This window comes from Aplosporella prunicola (assembly GCF_010093885.1).
Source record: "Aplosporella prunicola CBS 121167 unplaced genomic scaffold K452scaffold_9, whole genome shotgun sequence".
Classification (NCBI taxonomy): Eukaryota; Fungi; Ascomycota; class Dothideomycetes; order Botryosphaeriales; family Aplosporellaceae; genus Aplosporella; species Aplosporella prunicola.
This window is the reverse complement of record NW_022983537.1, coordinates 136,572-153,333: the sequence shown is the minus strand read 5'-3', so window position 1 is coordinate 153,333 and position 16,762 is coordinate 136,572. Positions and strand designations below refer to the sequence as shown.

The window sequence follows — 16,762 nt, the reverse complement described above, 5'->3', positions numbered from 1 at the left end:
GCAGGATGAGGCGTTAGCTTGGCGATGGAAATGCGCAACATGGTAGTGGTTATATCCGGAAAGCGATGGAGCGGCGCGCGGTCATGGAAGGACGGGAATGAGAACAATTGAGCGATACTTGTTATATAGCTAGACCGTTCTCATCAAATCTTCAAAACAAAAGTTGCATGTTCATCAGGACGCGATTGGTCGTCACTGATTCATATTAGCACATGCGGCTTTACGAAATAAAACCATGTCGACGAGAGCCGCGCAGATACTCCTCAACGCGCAATCTGACGTTGTGACTCCGACCTACTGCCACAGGAACCATCTTATCCTGCTGAAAACTCTGGTGTATGTAATTCCTGTCCCTGGTTTGGTCTGAGTCAATGCTCGCCGCGACGGACCTGAGGGACCGAGCCGGATTGCGCAATGCATCTTCTTAACTTCAGGTTGTTCACTTCATCGCCTCCATGTTTGGTATGCGTCCTTCTAACATATTCATTCGATGATCCTTCCGTGCTCTCGTTTGTTTGGCGACACCAAATCTCGCGTCACGCGTAGAGGCGGCGACGCGTCAGACCTGTCGGCGAGCACAGGCTATCCGACGGCAACCGCGCGAGGGTGTTATGAGATTGATCATGGTTCGACGACATCGGAGATGGGGGTGCAGACAGCTGACGCGATGGCGCGGACCAAGCTGTTGCTGTCGCAATTCGAAAAGGCATTCGACTCGTGCGCGCGCGCAACGGAGCTGAGTTCGTGAGACAGATAGCTAGCGCATCACAGTGGTGATGTAAAATGATCAGATCACATTGGTGGCGTGAAGGGTGATGGCAGCGAGCGGATGGAGATGAAGATGCAAGATTGAAGGCGCAAATTGGACCTTCCTGACCTCTCGCTTGGCCCGCGTGCCTGCCCTGGCCTCGTTGCCCAGCGAACCAGATTTTACCCCGCACTTACCCCGCATCTGTAAATAACTAGGGCTCTTGCATCATTCCATCTCCACTTATTACACGCGATCTGCGTGGACCCTTCGCTGGAGTGCTTCTGGTAGCTCCCGAGGTAAGTGATGAGCTGAGAGCACTTGGTGACGTGCGTCTCCGTACTATATTCTTGACCAATGGTGTCCTGAATGACTGAGACCGAACGCTTGGAAGGAAAGGTACGGAGTAACGGAGTGTATAATAGACAATCCCATAAACATTATTCACGAGGCAATACATCACATTAAATACTCTAAGTTCCCATCTACCACACGCCCCTTCCAAATCTACCCACCCTGAACTGGTACAAGAGCAAGATCATCGAGATAGAAGACCGCATTCGCATCCATACCGCCCTGCGAGCACCAGGCCCTAACCTCGAAATACGCGTCGGAGCTAGTCGTCATCGCAATAAACAGGCCGCCCTGGAGCTGGACCCAGTCCTCAGTATCAGGCACAGTGAAGCTCTTCTGCGGGTACTGGGAGCCTCCATCCGAACCTGCAAACGCCACCGTGCAGACCGCGCCTGCAAGGCTCGCGTCACGCTTGAACCACGCGCTGAAGGCGTACCCCTGTGGGGACTTCAGGTCTAGCCCGCTTTGCGTAAGGTACAGGGTCTGTGAGGCGGGGTACTGCACCGAGTAGCTCCCGCCGTGCGCGCTCTGGGTTGTGATTATGTTGACCTGGGATGCCGGGTCTATGCCAACCTCCGTCAACGCACTTATGTCTACCCAGGGACTTAGGCTGCCGGTTTCGAAGCCGCTGTTCACGAGGTAGCCGGTCTCGATTGGTGCCGCGGTTTGAGTGGACGTGGTCGCTGCAGCAGTGGTTTCGGTGGCAGTGGTCGGGTCCAAGCTCGTGGCATCGGTGATGGTTGCTTCAGAGGTCGAGGTAGGCGCGTCTGTCACCTCAGATGTCTCAGTAGCTGCGGGCTCTGCGGTCGTGGTAGGCATGTCCGTGGTCTCTGCGGAAGTGGTTGCATCCGTGGCAGTGATGGTAGCCGCAGAAGTTGTCTCAGCAACCGAAGCTTCGGAGGCGGTAGCAGCAGCCTCGGTAGTCTCTGCAGTCTCCGTCGACGTGGTGGTTGCATCAGTGGCGGTAGCAGAAGCTTCGGTGATCGTGGAAGTTTCAGTGGCAGAAGTTTCGGTAGAAGCGGAGGTCGCATCTGTAGTTGTCGAGCTTTCCGTAGCAGTAGCGGTAGCCTCCGTAGAGGTAGCCTCCGTAGAGGTAGACGTCTCCGTGGCAGTGGCATCAGTGCTAGTAGCCGTGTCGATGCTGGACGTTTCAACAGAAGTTGAAGTCTCTGTGGAAGCAGTGGAAGCCTCTGAAGTGGTCGTAGAAGCATCGGAGGTCGTAGCCGTGGGGGAAGACTCAGTGTTGGTAGACGTTTCAGCGGTGGAAGTTCCAGTGGCGGGGGTTTCGGTGCTAGCGGACGTTCCAGTGCTAGTAGAAGTGCCAATGCTCGCCGATGTTTCGACAGTGGAAGTGACAGCAGACGTTTGAGCAGTGGAAGTGCCCGTGGAGGTGGCAGCAGCACTCTCAGCAGTGCCTGATGATCCAATGGAAGAAACAGCAGTGGAGGCAGAGGAAGTGGTAGCAGCAGTTGAAGTACCCGTAGCAGCGGACGCGCTCACGGTAACCGAGGTTCCAGAGACAGAGGAGACAGCCGAACCACCTGCGCTCTGCACACTCGCGGAAGAGCTAGCAGCAGAAGAAGAAGCCAGCGACGAGTGCGACGTAGGAGCAGCAAGCGTCGGCGTCACCGTAACGGTAGGAGTCACAGTGACCGTGACAATCTGCGGAGGCAGAGTGATGGTGCTAATCACAGGGATAGTGATGGTGCGGACTTCGCCTGAGACGAGAGTGGAAGTCGCCTGATGCGAAACAGTGATGGTAGTGACGCCACCCGGGATCGTGACAGGCAGCGCCTGAACAACATCTGAGATTGTCACGGGCTGCGCCGCGGCTCCCTGCGTAAGCGTAACAGTCTTTGGCTGGGGCTGAACTGTTACGGTCACTGGGTGCGGGCGGACAGTGACGGTCGTGGACTGTGGGTGGACGGTGATCGTCGTGGGCACAGTCACAGTGTTAACGTAGACGTTAGGGATAGTGACAGTGGTCGGCTGCGCTGCCGCAGGAAGCGTGAGGGTGGTGGGCTGGACTGGAGGCAGGACGGTGGTCGTGGCTACTGCAGTCAGCATAAACCAATACAACGATTTGCTTGCTGGAAGATTTACAGGTAGAAAAGACGGTGCTGGTCTGCACAACGGTCTCGGTCCGGGTGCGGCGAAAGCTAGTTTCGGTCACGGTAACGGCCCTATGCGGCGTCAATTGCTGAAGTTCAACTGCATGGAAGGGAACTTACTTTTGGGATGCACACTGGCCATCATTTTGTTGAGGGCTTGGCCGAGCCTGGGCAACCTGAACGAGAGGCGCGCAGGCGGCTGCGAAAAGAGCGTACTTCATGGCTACAGTACGAGCAAAAGAGCGTGGCTGGACAACGGTAAAGGAGCTCGCGGTGGCTGCAGAAAGAATTGAGGCTCAACGACTGGGAGAATATATACCTAGTTTTGCTGGCAATTTGGACGATAGCGCCATCTCAATTCTCCATGGTCAATGCAATGGCATTTCGAAAACATCTGGATTCTGAAAGAGAGTGCATGATTCCTTATCGCGATTAGCCTAAGGGGCACATCAGCTGAAGTGGCTTAGAAAGGCGTTTGTGGCGTAGTTAGTGTGCGGCTGAGATGAAATGAGATATGATTTGTCCAGCCACAGGCGGCCAGAGCCGAGGCAAAAGCTTGAACAGCGGCAAAACTGCCTCGGCATTCTGCAAAACCTATGCCAATGAAAGCTTACGACCGTCAACTTCAACGCCCATCTCAAACGATGAGTTGAAAGTTGTGGCTCACGATATTAGTGAGTGGGATATGCAGACCAACGAAATGCACAAAGAAATACATAGCCGGTTGGGGTACGAGATGAATATAGGAAAGAATCTCGAAAAGGAGGCAGAATAAAGAGTGACTACTGGTAATAGAAAACTCCAAAAATTCACCTGTTCGTATGTTCCTGAAGCAGAACTTGTAAGAGCAACTCTACAGCTGAACTTGAAGCCACAATTCGGGCCTCAACCAGAGTAATTGGTGTGGTTAATAAGACATGTGCAGTAAGTTTTCTCTACAAATACATTGTCAGTCACGTCGAAATGATCGTCCACTCGAGCGACTGCTCGCAGGCACCGCACCAGGAGAACACAACGTCGGTATCGGCAGCTCAGCCCTCCGCTCCCCTCCCACGACATGCACTGGCCCGTACAAGCGTGCGACCCTCAAGGCCCAGAAACCAGAGCATGCAAAGTAGAGCGGCGCTGCCAGGCGACAGCACGGTCGCCGCGACGTCCGACTCAGCCGACCGAGGAACGGAGACGCGCACCGCCACAAACATGGCTGAGCCGCTACTCAGCGCGAAACCGGAGCTGGTGTCAAAGCGCTGGCTTGCTCTGGAGTCAGGTTGGCACAGGGCTGCTGGATGACAGGTCAAGGATGTTGAAGGTCGTTGGACGAAGCGGAGAGTGGATGCGAATCGAAGCGGAGGCTTCGCGACGCGTCTCGGCAACTACTAGCTGCACTTTGCCAAATCAGGCAAGGCGCCTTTTCGGACATCGAATGTAGCAAAGAGGAGAAGAGCTTCGCGCCAGCGCGCCATCGCGACATTTACCTTCTTTCTTGGCTCTCTGGTGATGGTTTGGGGTGGTGCTTTGCTGGGTGCCGCGTTTGTTACTAAGGCCTTTTCTTGGCTGTACTCAATGGTCGGCTTGCCCTTTTGTGAAGGGAGACAAGCTTGATGCTTGATTAAAAGCGCTATATAATGCTGTCTCCTGCCTTGCTTGGCTCAATTTTTACCCTGCAACAACCTTGCTCTTTCCTCGTCGTCAGCATTCTCTGCAAACTCTGCCATTTCTATCCTCAACAACCTTTCCGGCAGCGGACCGCCACATACAAGCTCCTCTGGTGTACCCAGAACTCCCGGCATCATGGATTTACAAGACTGCACAATACAACCCCTACACTTCGTCACCGCTGTCAGCCACGCATCAATCTTCTCGTTCCCGACACTCTGCTCAATCCAGGAGTTAGGGATGTCTTCCGGCGTGAACACGAACACTACACCACATCCAAGTCTTTGAGTAACATTATGCCAACGTTGCGCCTTGATCATGCGTGACATAAGCATTTGCCACAAGTCCCGATGGACCACTCTCGGGTCACCTTCGCCGGCGGCAAGCTCAGGATGCAACTGCCAGAAAAGCCTTTCCATAGGCTCTACCATATCTGGTTCCCCCTCGCGCGAATGCTGTTTAGAAAAGGACGAGAAAGCCGCACCAAGTAGGGCATGCGAGAGACAGTACGGTACATTGCTGCTCTCGCTGATCTGTCCAGCGATGAAATGCCAGCATCGCAAATTTTGAACCAAGTCGTTTCCGGCGGCATCCGTTTTTTCTTGAGAGAAGTTTTCCATTTTACGCAGGATGTCAGCGTCCACAAGCGTACCGGAGTCACACCAATACTCTAGAATTTCGAGGCATCTGTCTAGCCCCTCATTGTTAGCTACCGCTCGGGCTTTGGCAATGATGTCCTTCAGCTGCGCATTATTCAAGTTAAACCGAGGTTGGTCGCTCCCGGGGTTTTCTGTTTGCAAGATGGCCTCAGCGAACCGCCGCTCTTCATCATCAAACTCGCGTAATCTGCTTTCTTCGTCCGGGGCGCCTGCTGGAGCTCTGGGACTTAGCTTACGGCCTTTCGTTCTTGTTGCTGGATTCTCCGCTCCGCTAGTCCCATCGGGGTGCTCTTTTCTCTTCGAAGGTCCATTCTGGTCTTTCCTTCCCGTTAAAGTGTGGTTTAGGCCGGTGTTCGTTTTGTTGTTATCGGTGCTGGCGGCTTTCCCATTTCGCGCCGCAGGCTTCTTTTGAAACTTCGCAGCGACTGCCTCCTTCCAATCTGGCACATTTTCTTTCACGATATCTTTACCATGTCCTGAGCCGATCTGGATATCCGAAGTGTTTTGCGAAACAGCGAGCGCTGATGATTCCGTCCGAGGCGGGGCCGCGCTACCGAGTTGAATATCGCCCGTATCATCGACGCTCTCGCCAACGTCGCTTCGCCCCCCAGCAGACGCCTTGATGAGCCGCTGCCACATCTCTGCCGGCAACGCGTCTTGAGGCAAAATGCGCCGAAGCAAACTAATGGTAGCTTGCGGTGATTGGGAAATCAGGACCTAGTCTTCTCTTTTCTTTGGGCCTGGCGGCTCCTTCAGCAGTAGCGCAGCACTTTCGGAGTTTCGCATCAGAGTGTGGAGATATTCCAGAATGTGTCGCACCAATCCTTCGTCGTTTGGATATAGGCTGAATGCCACTGGTGGAAGGTCGGGAATGTCAGCTGGGAAGCGCCGTTGTGGGTCCAAATCAAGTAGTGAGTCCATGTGTGATCCGAAGCTCTGTTGGGCGGCGTTTGCCGCAGACTGTTTGTCTTTGTCCATGATATTTCCCACGCTTTGGTGCTGTCAGTCATTCTTTTGTGGTAGTGTTGATTAGCGGATGAAGTTGCAGAGCGAGCTAAGTTAAAAAGTGCTGGCAATGAGCACTTCGGATGATGTAGCTTTGCTGTCAGAAGATCGTTTGTGGGGTTGCAAGGTGATGGACTAGGTGTTCGGAGTTTTCACATTTGTCGAGCTATTCAAGACGTATGTACTGTAAAACACAGGCCTCCGAGCAACTTAGAATTGTCTACAATCTGTTTCCTTGAAGCGCTAGAAGTCTCTCGAACCGGAGGAGCTGTCTTGTGAGATCCGCGCCGATGAGGCCGACGCGTCAGAGGCAGGAGCGACAACGTGTTTCGTTAGCAAGAAGAAAGCGACAGGCTGACAGCTCGGTCTGGCGAAGCCCGCCGCTGAGAAGCACGGCTTGGACCAGCACCGTGGATGCAATCTGTTGACACTGGATGTTGCGTTTGTAGAAGGAAAGTTTCGCGTGCGATCGCGCTGTGCGGCGCCCGATGCCGAGATGAGATCGACGAGATGAGATCGATAAGGGCGATAAGATATCGATAAGCCCCACGCCGTTCGCGCAGCTTCTCTCAACCTCACCTCTTCACCCTGGTCCATCATTCAGCCCGCTCAACGCCGCCAGACTTATGTGATTACCTTGCCTCCGAGCCGCAAACGCAGCTTCGGCTTATATATACATATATCACTCTTCATTTTCACACACATGACGCATCCCTGCCTAGATCCGCACCCGCCAGCTTCCATCCCACGACTGCCTTTCTTTCTTAACACAAGACAGCTTCACACAAAAGTCCCCAAATCCCTTCCACGCTGATCGCAGTCTCCGGCCACGGAAGTCGCGCAGAGCGCAAGATGATAAGAGCATGGCTACACATCCACAAGGCACTCACACACCACCGTCCATCGCTCATTCGCAGGCGCTAAGCCTGGTCAGGCGGGCGGAGCAGCAAACGGGACAATGACATCGCTCGACGCCTAGCACAACTCGGCCTTTTGATATGTGAACAGCGCTGCGTGCGCGCCTGGGAGACGGGCAGGTGATCCGATCATTTGCCGGACGTGACCCGGTCATTCACCGAATGGGGATGTAAACACTTGGATGAGTTATGGCACTATACCCTACAGGGCGTGGCACCTTTTGACACTGGCAGCATGGCATCTTCCGCTGCTAGATGGCGAATTTCTCCCGGCGTTAGTGTCGCCCGTTTGAAACCTCCGACTGATGGCAGGGTTGTTTACAAGCTGTGACGTCGACGCTTATACGTGTTAAAATCCCCCCTCTAGGCCCAATTTAAGAGGCCACGTTTCCCGCCCGGGTTTAGTGCCATCTTCTTTGGGACATGCGGCTGCAGGCAGGTTTGTTTACATGTTGGGACTTCTCCGTTTCTACGCGCATTTTGTGTTAACAACACACTACTCTGCCCCTTCCCACGCCCATATCATGTAAACACAGTCGTGTGAAGCCAGTGGTAAGCCCGTGGTAAGCAGGAAAATCTTCCCACGCACCATGTATAAATTCCCCCCCCCCAAGATCTCCCCTTCCATCTCTTTTTCTTCATCCCTATTTTCTCGACCAACTCTTGGTTCCTTTGCGATTCATCCAGTACTTTCTCCACAACCTCTTTTCGTTTGAACTTCTGCCCTTCCTGTCATCATCTGCGACTTCTTTCGACTGCTCAATCATCTTCTCGACGACTGCGACGACTCCTTTTTCAAGGTCTCTGCGAACTTTGCTTCAGCTTTTTGACTTCTGCGGAGGAGTCTTTGCGATACAAGGTCTAAGTAGGCATATTCCCTGAGCGTTTCCCTTCTCTTCCCTTCTGGTTTCCCTTTGGTTCGAGTCGCTCCTCTCACGCCACTCTCCCCAGTCGCTTCATCAACTATTTTGCTGTTACTTGCTCTGACAAGGCTATTGCTTGACTCTAGGTTTCATTGACAAACGGTTTGTCAAACCCTTCACCTGATCAACGATTGTCGCCTTGTTGAAAATGTCAGCTCCACCACCGAGACCGCACATCATGTGGCAAGCGCCCTCGCAGACGCTCTTTGATCAGCGCGTCGTCGCGCACTGGACTCCATCCAAAGGATCTGCACCTTGTACCCTTGGCAGCGGCGCGCACGCTCTCTTTCTCGACGTCAAGCACAACGCCGAGACTCTGGTCTTGGGTCTGTACTTGCAGCTCCAACAGAATGACGCCAGCAAGAAGCTCACTTTTTACACTATTTACCCCGTCATGAACGCTTCGATGACGCACGATACGGTTGAGAGTGAAATTGACATCCCTCACACGGTCAAGTTGTTCAGGGCTGCGACGGAGCCGCCCCTTGGTACCGTTGTCGATAGCGGCATAATGCTTGACGTCGACGAGCAGCCCGAGCCTGTTGTTTACCGTGCCAGGTTCCACGTCCAGTATGCCCCCCGAACCATCATGCAGAAGCTACCCGCCGAGGCACCGGAGCGGCGTCTATCGGCGGCGGCGAAGTCGTCCCTGCATCTGCTTAAGTCCCTGGCAGAGACCAAGGACTTCAATCTTTTTCTGGTCGACAGGTCGGGGACGAACATGACTCAAGCGAACATCGCGACGCTGGGTGTGATGTTGAGGGCCGCGCTTCGCAAGGCAGGTTTGTTCAACCCCATGCCTACGCCTGGCCAAGTGTGGGAGTACAACATCTGGGAGCACTACCTGGGCGACGAGGTGGACTTGCCTGACACTGACTACAATGATGATGATGAAGATGACGATGATCATCTGTCAAAGAACGATGACAAGAAGAATGATGCTGGAAAGAAGGACGACGTTAGGGCTGGAAAGAACGACAACGTTGGGGCTGGAAAGAAGTTTAACAGGAAAATCAACATCGACTTCTTGAACAAAAACACGAACCCAACCACCAAGGCGAAGTCATCCATCCCTTCTAAGAACCAACCGCACGCACGCAAAGAGCCATTGACAGGCTTGAACGGCTCTGCAAGCGCGCGCGACCGCCATGCTCGCAAGCTCAATGCCCGCAAGCAGAACACAACGAACTTAGAGGACACCACGAACATCGGCGACAAGCGCAAGCGCTTCAACAATGGCGCCGAGAAATCTTTCGGGGAGCCGGTGAATCCCAAGCGCTACTTTTACGCGTGTGCTGACCCCAACGTCCTTGAGGCTGCTAACAAGATTTCTAACATGGCTTCAACCAAGGGTACTGACAAGGCTGCTGACAAGTCTTCCACTAAGGCTGCAGACAAGGCTGCGAACAAGGCTGCTGATCGCACCACCAATGGTACCAAGGCCACTGGTCCTGGCTCCAATGCGAAGGAAGTCCCCGAACAAGCTTCTCGCCTTCCTTCCTTCATTGACGAGATGAACTGGTCGCCGGATGACGGCTTTGAGCACGCGGTTGTTCGTATCATCCCTCCAGTCCTGCTGCCTGGCCAGGCTCAAGTCAGCAGCTTCAACGAGATCGTGGGACTGCCACGCCCTGACCAGACGCAGGAGATCAAGCGCCGTCGCAAGACCAAGGAGCTTGGAAAGCCGAAGTTTCACAGTTTTGCCCCTACTGAGAGTAAGAAGCCTAGGGAGAACGAGTCGGCCAACGAGCAGAAGGCTCCGCGCCTCGAGAGACCTCTGCCGCGTCCTGGTATTGCGGGTGTTGGCGCCACACCCAGTGCTACTGTTGATGCGCATATGACTGGTACTTCTTTCAGCGGAGGTGGTTTTGCTGGCTATGCTGCTGCTGGTACCGGTTTCCACAACGCGTATAACAACAACAATGACCAGAGCATCAACAACCACCACGTCCATCATAACAACACTTACACCACAAACAGCAATGTCGGAAACATTAACAACGGCAACCCGGTGTTCACCGGCACACAGGCGACGCACCCCTTCATTGCCACCGCCCAGGACATCGCCAACAACGTCATGGCCCGTGCCTCTAACACTCACGTCAACTCTGGGACGTTCCGCGGCGCCCTCTTCGCCATCGCGCAACGCCTTGCGCGATGCTGGACTGTGACCGCATTGGCGCTGCCGACGGGTCCGGCTGTTGCGGCGCTGACCGTCCAGGTTAGGGGTGTGAGGGACGGCTCAACCGTGAGGGAAGGCCCGGATGTTGGAGAAAACGCTGATGCTGCCAACGCTGGTGACGAGGCCTCCTTCGCCACAGAGACTGGCATGGCGCTTGCGGCCATGCGCGCTGGATCGGCTGCTCGCACTGGAGGTGTTGGAAACATAGGCGCCGAAAACAACAACGATGGAGGCACCATCCTTCAGCAGGCTGTCCAGATCGGAGGCTCCCCGACGCAGCAGGTTGTGCAAATAGTTGATTGGATCCGTCGCCTGATTTCGCGCCAGGCGGACATGCTCATTCTGCCGGACCTGGTCGACCTTCAGACCCTTGCGGAGATGGTGGAGAGGGCGGCCGGTACTGCGGGTGGCGCGCAGGTGGTTGGAGAGCTGCGGGAGCGCTACCTGGAGCTCGCTGCCTGGTGCATCATCCTTGCTATCTGGAGGACGGGTTAAATGGCGATTGGGTCTTGGAAGGGCGGGTGGGTGGTTATTTCTGGATTCTTCTGGGGTGGGTTTTATGCGAAACTAGTTTTTCTTAGCGATGATTCTGTTGCCAAGGGTTCTGTAGTAAGGCTTGCTTTGCCTTCCTTCCCTTGGGGCAGCTTGGGTATTAACAAATTGGGTGGACTCTGGACGGATCTTGCGATTGATGTTTTTAGAAAGAAGATAGAAACGACAAGAAAAGTTTAAAAAACACCTGGTAGTGCGCCACCGCTTGTCCTACCTATTTGCTCTCGCTGATTGTAGTTTTTATTCACTATGTAGCTTGCTGGCCGCCCCCGAAGGCAAATAACTAGATAAGAACATCGTGCTTCCGACACTGACACTTGCTGGTCTTCGAGCGAATGGTATGCGATGGAAGCGCCTGGAAGAAACGGGAACATGCGGAAGAAGCCGAAACGAGGGTGCTTGTAGTGCATGTGGGCTATTGTCTGGTGAAAGACTTATGAGAGCCTGTGCGCCGCTCATATTTGATGAATTCACTAAACACCATCACGCAATCTTGGCTAGTAGGTACAGTCGCAAGCCACTTACGAGATGTAGGAAATTATTCCTTAACACGCAATGTAAGACGCGCTTCCTTTCACACGGCAGCTTCCTAGAAAAATAAAATTTTTCTGACATCCAGAAATCCGCGACATTGACACCATCAACAATTGTTTGACATCGATCCGATTCATTAGATCCGTTCAGAATGTCGCCCCGCAAGCCGAAGCCGCAACATCACAAGATCAAGTCCGAGTCCAGTCGCAAGGAAAGTCTCTCAAGCCCTTCCAGCCTTACGAGCATCAGCCAAAGCACATCATCCTCTTCCGGCAGCGCCTCCGACGACAACCCTCCCGACACCGACCCCTACAGGACGCACGATCTGTGGGAGCAAGTCGCCGCGGTCAATCCCACCGACCTCATCGTTGCGCCCAAGCCTCCGACCGCCCCGAAAGCTCCCTCCGACCCCAAAGCTCCTTCCACCATGAGCAAGCCACTCTCACCCGACACGACCGACATGCTCGGCACCCCCGAGTTCGAAGCCATCCTCGCACTGCGCGGCATCAAGGTCCTCGACGACGTCCGCGTAGCCAAGACGCAGGACGTCTGGCAGCACTTTGGAACCAGTCTTCCCGACGCCTTCCACGGCAACGAGCCCGCCTACTACAAGAACCTGCCGGGCGTACAGGCCGAGCGGATCTGGCTCACAACGGACGACAAGACCGTCCAGGCCATCGTGGACGAGTGGGCTGCCTTGCGCGAGCTCAACGCCTCTGAGCACGGCGTCGCCGTCTACGAACACCTCTTGAAGCGCGAGTGCCGCCGCCCTGTCTCTGGATCCGGCACCAACACCAAGGACACGGGCTTCGTCCCCGAGCGCGCCATCATGCACGCCATCGCGCCCAAGTCCAAGGAGCCCTGGCACGCGCCGCCGCTGCTGGACACCGACGACGCCGTGACGCCCGACACCGCCGCCGCAGCGGCCCTCTTCGACATCCGCCCAGGCGCGACGTACTTCCTGTCGCCATCCGCGTTCGACGCGCGCACCTGGGCTGCCGCCGCCGACTACATCCACCTGGCGCCGCCGCAGCAGCTGCTCGCGCCGTACTTCACCGTCTCCCACGCCGCCGTCTCCGCGCCAACCGCCCACCTCACTGCCGCCCACACCATCGCCCTCGCCGCCGCCATCGCGCTCTACAACCGCTTCCGCCTCCATCGCAAGCGCCTCCAGATCCGCCAGGAAGTGCACGTGGATGCCCACGCCCTCCGCCACTACGGCCTCAGCGTCGCCGGCGCCGACTACGCCGTCTGGTGCGCGCGCGTGCGCGTCTCGCCTGGTGGCGACTGGGAGGGCTGTACGGTGCGGCGGGTTGCGCGCGGGAGTATGCTGCTGCACGAGCAGGTGCGGGAGTGCGTTCGGTGGGTCGATGAGGTGCATCGTTGGGGTTTGGGCGTGTGGGCTGAGGGCGTGAGAGAGGATGCTGGGGTTTGTGTTGGTAGGGGACGGGGTGGTGTGGGTGGGTGGATTGCTGGTGGCGGTGGGGACGGGGGAGGAAAGATCAGCCCTAGGAAGGCGGGTGCTGAGAGGGAGAAAGACAGAGACAGAGAGCGTGACCGCGAGAAGGAGCGAGAGAAGCGCGGACGTGGCACGAACACCACGAGCGGGGAGGAGGAGCGAGGCCGTCCCGTCAAGCGCAGAGAGGTTGGCGCGAAGTGATGCGATGTCTTTATGTAGACGGGGTTGCGGACGCGGATGCGGATGTGCATGCATGCGCGCGTGCGGGGTTTGTTTGTTTGTGCTTTTGCCTTTTTAATGCGTGCTGGTTTTTGTCCTTGTAGTTGACTTCTCGGGGAGCGATAGATCAAGCAGTAATAGTTGAGACTTAACTAGCTAATATACTTAGTATAAATACATACTTAATACCCACTCGAGCTGCGATGGCTGTCTAGCTGTCTAGCAGCCAGCTTCGGCCTCAGTCTCGAGTTGGATGGACAGGCGGGCGAGACTCTGTGCGAGGTGGTGGAGGCTTGCTGTGCTGTGCTGTGTGGGTGTGGGTGCGCATATCGACAAAATGATGGAGTTTGGTGGATAAAAGCTTTAGGTAGTGTCTTCATTGTAGTTCTGTGTTTGCGACGTGAAGTCGGCGTCTCAGAAGTTTTCGCTAAATGCGCAAGCCAGTTTTACTTGAATATTTATTGTGTTGGCAAAATAAATCTTATCGATAAGATAGCACCCCAACAACGCATCAGTGGTTTAGTGGTAAAATCCATCGTTGCCATCGATGGGCCCCGCGTTCGATTCGCGGCTGATGCATGTTTATTTTGATTTTCTTGTTTTTTTGTAAGTGACTTTTTTTTATGCATCGGTTTGTTTTTTAAGGGATTCACTTTAGGTAGAATTATATAACGTTTGCTTATAGGCTTTTTATAAGTACTCTTTTCTTTTTTTTCTCGCTCTCGATGCGGCGGGGGTGGATAGTATAGGTGCTGGTTAGTATAATTATATATAGGCTCTAGGTAATTTAACTACCTATTTTAACCATATATACGATAACTGCCCAGAGTCGTTTTATATCTTATTGTCGTAGATTAACTAATAATCTTTATACTATCTACTAGATTCTATAAGAGTTGGTAGGTAGAAAGAAGTGGTTAAATTGTTCGGCGCCTATTGCATGTTACTAGTGATATGAACCGGGTTTTTTTGCGGTCCCGCCCTCAAAACTATAAAGCTGAGACAAACCCTACGCGGTAGAAGCGGGTATGTTCGTATTCGGTGGAGCACCTTCTCATTCTGCGCGTAGGCTTGCGGCACAGTCTGCTTTCGGCCCCCACGATCCACATCAATCCACAGCGAGTCGCAGATCGTGCAGAATTTGAGCATCTACGCTCCAATGATCATGCTAACCGCCGCACTGTCTCAAAAAGGGGTAGTTGCACTTCCGAAGTATAGGTACGCACATCATTCACCTTCTCCTGCCTTCACTATGCTCCATTCTCTTTGAATACATCGCTTTCGCTTCAAGTCATTCGCATCAAAGATATGGAAGGACCCTTGCCACCGACGGGAGACCAAGCTACGAGCTTCCGAAACCAAGATTATTCTTCGATCCCCCAAGTCCCGGTATTTGATGATAACCTGGAACAACCACAACCTGGAACCGAGGGTGGACCACAGCACGCAGGACCTTTAAAACGAGAGTCTGCGTTCAACAATAGCGTATCAGAATGCGATGATTCGTCTAAGCCAAACTCTCTTCAAGGCAAAAGAAAAACCGCGCCTTTAGAATGGGGCTGGTGGTGGGAGACTGCTGGCGTTGTGGTCAGCGTGATCTGCATCATGCTGATCATTGTCATACTCTGGTCCATGCACGGAAAAGCCCTATCCGCATGGAAGCTGCCGATTAAACCCAACTCGCTTATTGCAGTCATTTCGACAATAGCACGGTCAGCTTTGCTTATGCCGCTTGCCGAATGCATCAGCCAGCTAAAATGGGTTTACTTTTCCTCTGCAAGAAGCCTCAGCCAGCTTCAAGCGTTCGACGACGCTAGCAGAGGCCCGTTTGGATCCTTCATGTTCCTCTGGAAAACAAAATTCACAGCTGTTACTGCTGGCGTGGCAGCTTTCGTCACCATTATTGCCTTGGCCTTTGAACCAACGGCCCAGCAGGTCATCGATTATCCCACGCGAAACGCACCTTTGCAAAACACCACTTCATCAATTGCTGTGGCCTCCGGTTTCTACATGATACCAAGCGAGGGTCCTGAATCCCTGTCAGCCTTTGTGGATGCAAACTCCCTTATATCGTCAGTCTTTACGACCAAGGCTGCTTCCGAACGTCCTTCCATTGAATGCCCTACTACGGACTGCCGCTGGCCAAGGCTGACTACATTCGGATTCTGCTCAAGCTGCAGGAATTATACGATTGCAGCATCGGATTCGTTAGCTTGCAACTATACGATCTATTTGGATGGTATAGACTTTACTGCAAAACGCTTCCATAATTTCTCGTCGTTGTCCGATTTCTATATCTCGAACAAGGATCAAGTTGATTTTTCTACTATGGTCGCTTACTGCAAATACCAAGATCTCGACCTATCGTACACTGGCGACCCCAACTTACCAACATTTCCTGCTGTCAACTTTACCCTGGAAGACGTGGGAGATCCGCACCTTACAATAAATACAAAGTTCTGGGAACATGATACGTGGTTTACCCTCACAGCATTAAGATCTACGAGCGACCAATCTCAAGTATGGGGTGCAAACGTTACCGCCAGCGTTTCTGTATGCGAGATGAAATATTGCGTACAACACCTTGACAACGTAGTTTTCCGAGATGGGAAACATACAGCAGACGTTACAACAAAAGACGTCGTAGTCACAAGCCGAGAGGAAGACTATTACGGACCACCTAATGCAGACGGCCATGAAGGCTCCATCAGGGATGTTTTATACGGAACCGTATATACTGAGTATTCGGACGGCGGAAACACTTCTACATCTACCAAATACGGCGTCCGCCGAACGACTACAGACGGTCTACAAGTCTATCTCGAACCATTCCTGAACTTCAACTATACGCCAATGGACATCTCGCCCATGACATTCCCCGGTTCCCCCATTAGCCGCGCCATAGCAGACGTCTACTTGTACGATCACCCTGCCCAGGACGTCATGGCCGGTATCGCAAACGTGCTTAACGCAATGATGCGCAGTGCAGTCAACTACAACAGTACCGCGGTCTCTGGCGAGGCATATGTGCCGGAGACGTACATCAACGTCCACTGGCAGTGGCTTTCGTTCCCCATCTTTGTGGTTCTTTCCACTGCATCGCTCCTGGTCACGACGATTCTTCACAATGCAAAAAGCAGTAAGCCCTTGTTGAAGTCGTCGGTTATTGCTTTCCTTTTTCATGGTCTTGAAGGCTGGGAGGAGGAGGATTTAGTACTGGATTCGGACACGAAGGAAACGTCGGTGTTACTGGCGAAAAAGGCAGGACCTATGCGTGCGATGCTTGTTCGTAATGAAGACGGAAATTTGAAGTTTGTGAGAGCTGATTGAGTAGGTCGTAGTTTAGGTTGTTTTCTTTGTTACTACTTTGCTTATCCTTCCTTTGTAAGTGTAAAATCTTAGAGCTGTGTGAATAGCAGTACTAGGAAACTAGTGTTTGCATA

At 53.5% G+C, this 16,762-nt stretch overlaps 6 protein-coding genes and 1 non-coding gene across 7 annotated transcripts; 5 read left to right on the top strand and 2 right to left on the bottom strand.

The window, feature by feature from the left end:
* Positions 1 to 1,255: 1,255 nt before the first annotated feature.
* K452DRAFT_296952 (uncharacterized protein) lies at positions 1,256 to 3,434 on the bottom strand (the record flags this gene model as incomplete). The annotated part of the gene is made up of 3 exons (XM_033541967.1): positions 1,256 to 3,153; positions 3,206 to 3,285; positions 3,334 to 3,434. 3 exons carry the CDS (start codon positions 3,432 to 3,434, stop codon positions 1,256 to 1,258), a joined length of 2,079 nt encoding a protein of 692 aa, XP_033398875.1.
* Positions 3,435 to 4,040: 606 nt separating this feature from the next.
* On the top strand, positions 4,041 to 4,723 carry K452DRAFT_167174 (uncharacterized protein). Its single transcript, XM_033535743.1, has one exon. It carries the CDS (start codon positions 4,271 to 4,273, stop codon positions 4,640 to 4,642), a length of 372 nt encoding a protein of 123 aa, XP_033398874.1. The 5' UTR covers positions 4,041 to 4,270; the 3' UTR covers positions 4,643 to 4,723.
* Positions 4,724 to 4,862: 139 nt separating this feature from the next.
* On the bottom strand, positions 4,863 to 6,363 carry K452DRAFT_346922 (uncharacterized protein; the record flags this gene model as incomplete). The annotated part of the gene is made up of 1 exon (XM_033545486.1): positions 4,863 to 6,363. The coding sequence occupies exon 1, from the start codon at positions 6,165 to 6,167 to the stop codon at positions 4,863 to 4,865; it is 1,305 nt and encodes a 434-aa protein (XP_033398873.1). The 5' UTR covers positions 6,168 to 6,363.
* A 3,777-nt stretch (positions 6,364 to 10,140) lies between these two features.
* K452DRAFT_286006 (uncharacterized protein) lies at positions 10,141 to 11,222 on the top strand. Its single transcript, XM_033540213.1, has one exon. The coding sequence runs from the start codon at positions 10,211 to 10,213 to the stop codon at positions 11,048 to 11,050; it is 840 nt and encodes a 279-aa protein (XP_033398872.1). The 5' UTR covers positions 10,141 to 10,210; the 3' UTR covers positions 11,051 to 11,222.
* A 570-nt stretch (positions 11,223 to 11,792) lies between these two features.
* Positions 11,793 to 13,301, top strand: K452DRAFT_307338 (uncharacterized protein; the record flags this gene model as incomplete). The annotated part of the gene is made up of 1 exon (XM_033543061.1): positions 11,793 to 13,301. One exon carries the CDS (start codon positions 11,793 to 11,795, stop codon positions 13,299 to 13,301), a length of 1,509 nt encoding a protein of 502 aa, XP_033398871.1.
* A 526-nt stretch (positions 13,302 to 13,827) lies between these two features.
* Positions 13,828 to 13,898, top strand: K452DRAFT_t65. Its single transcript has one exon. It is a non-coding gene; the product is annotated as a tRNA-Gly (tRNA).
* Positions 13,899 to 14,627: 729 nt separating this feature from the next.
* Positions 14,628 to 16,649, top strand: K452DRAFT_317376 (uncharacterized protein; the record flags this gene model as incomplete). The annotated part of the gene is made up of 1 exon (XM_033544058.1): positions 14,628 to 16,649. The coding sequence occupies one exon, from the start codon at positions 14,628 to 14,630 to the stop codon at positions 16,647 to 16,649; it is 2,022 nt and encodes a 673-aa protein (XP_033398870.1).
* Positions 16,650 to 16,762: the final 113 nt, after the last annotated feature.

Bases quoted from the DNA above. Each gene is read 5' to 3' on its own strand.
- K452DRAFT_167174 (XM_033535743.1), top strand. From the start codon at position 4,271: ATGCACTGGCCCGTACAAGCGTGCGACCCTCAAGGCCCAGAAACCAGA.
- K452DRAFT_286006 (XM_033540213.1), top strand. From the start codon at position 10,211: ATGACTGGTACTTCTTTCAGCGGAGGTGGTTTTGCTGGCTATGCTGCT.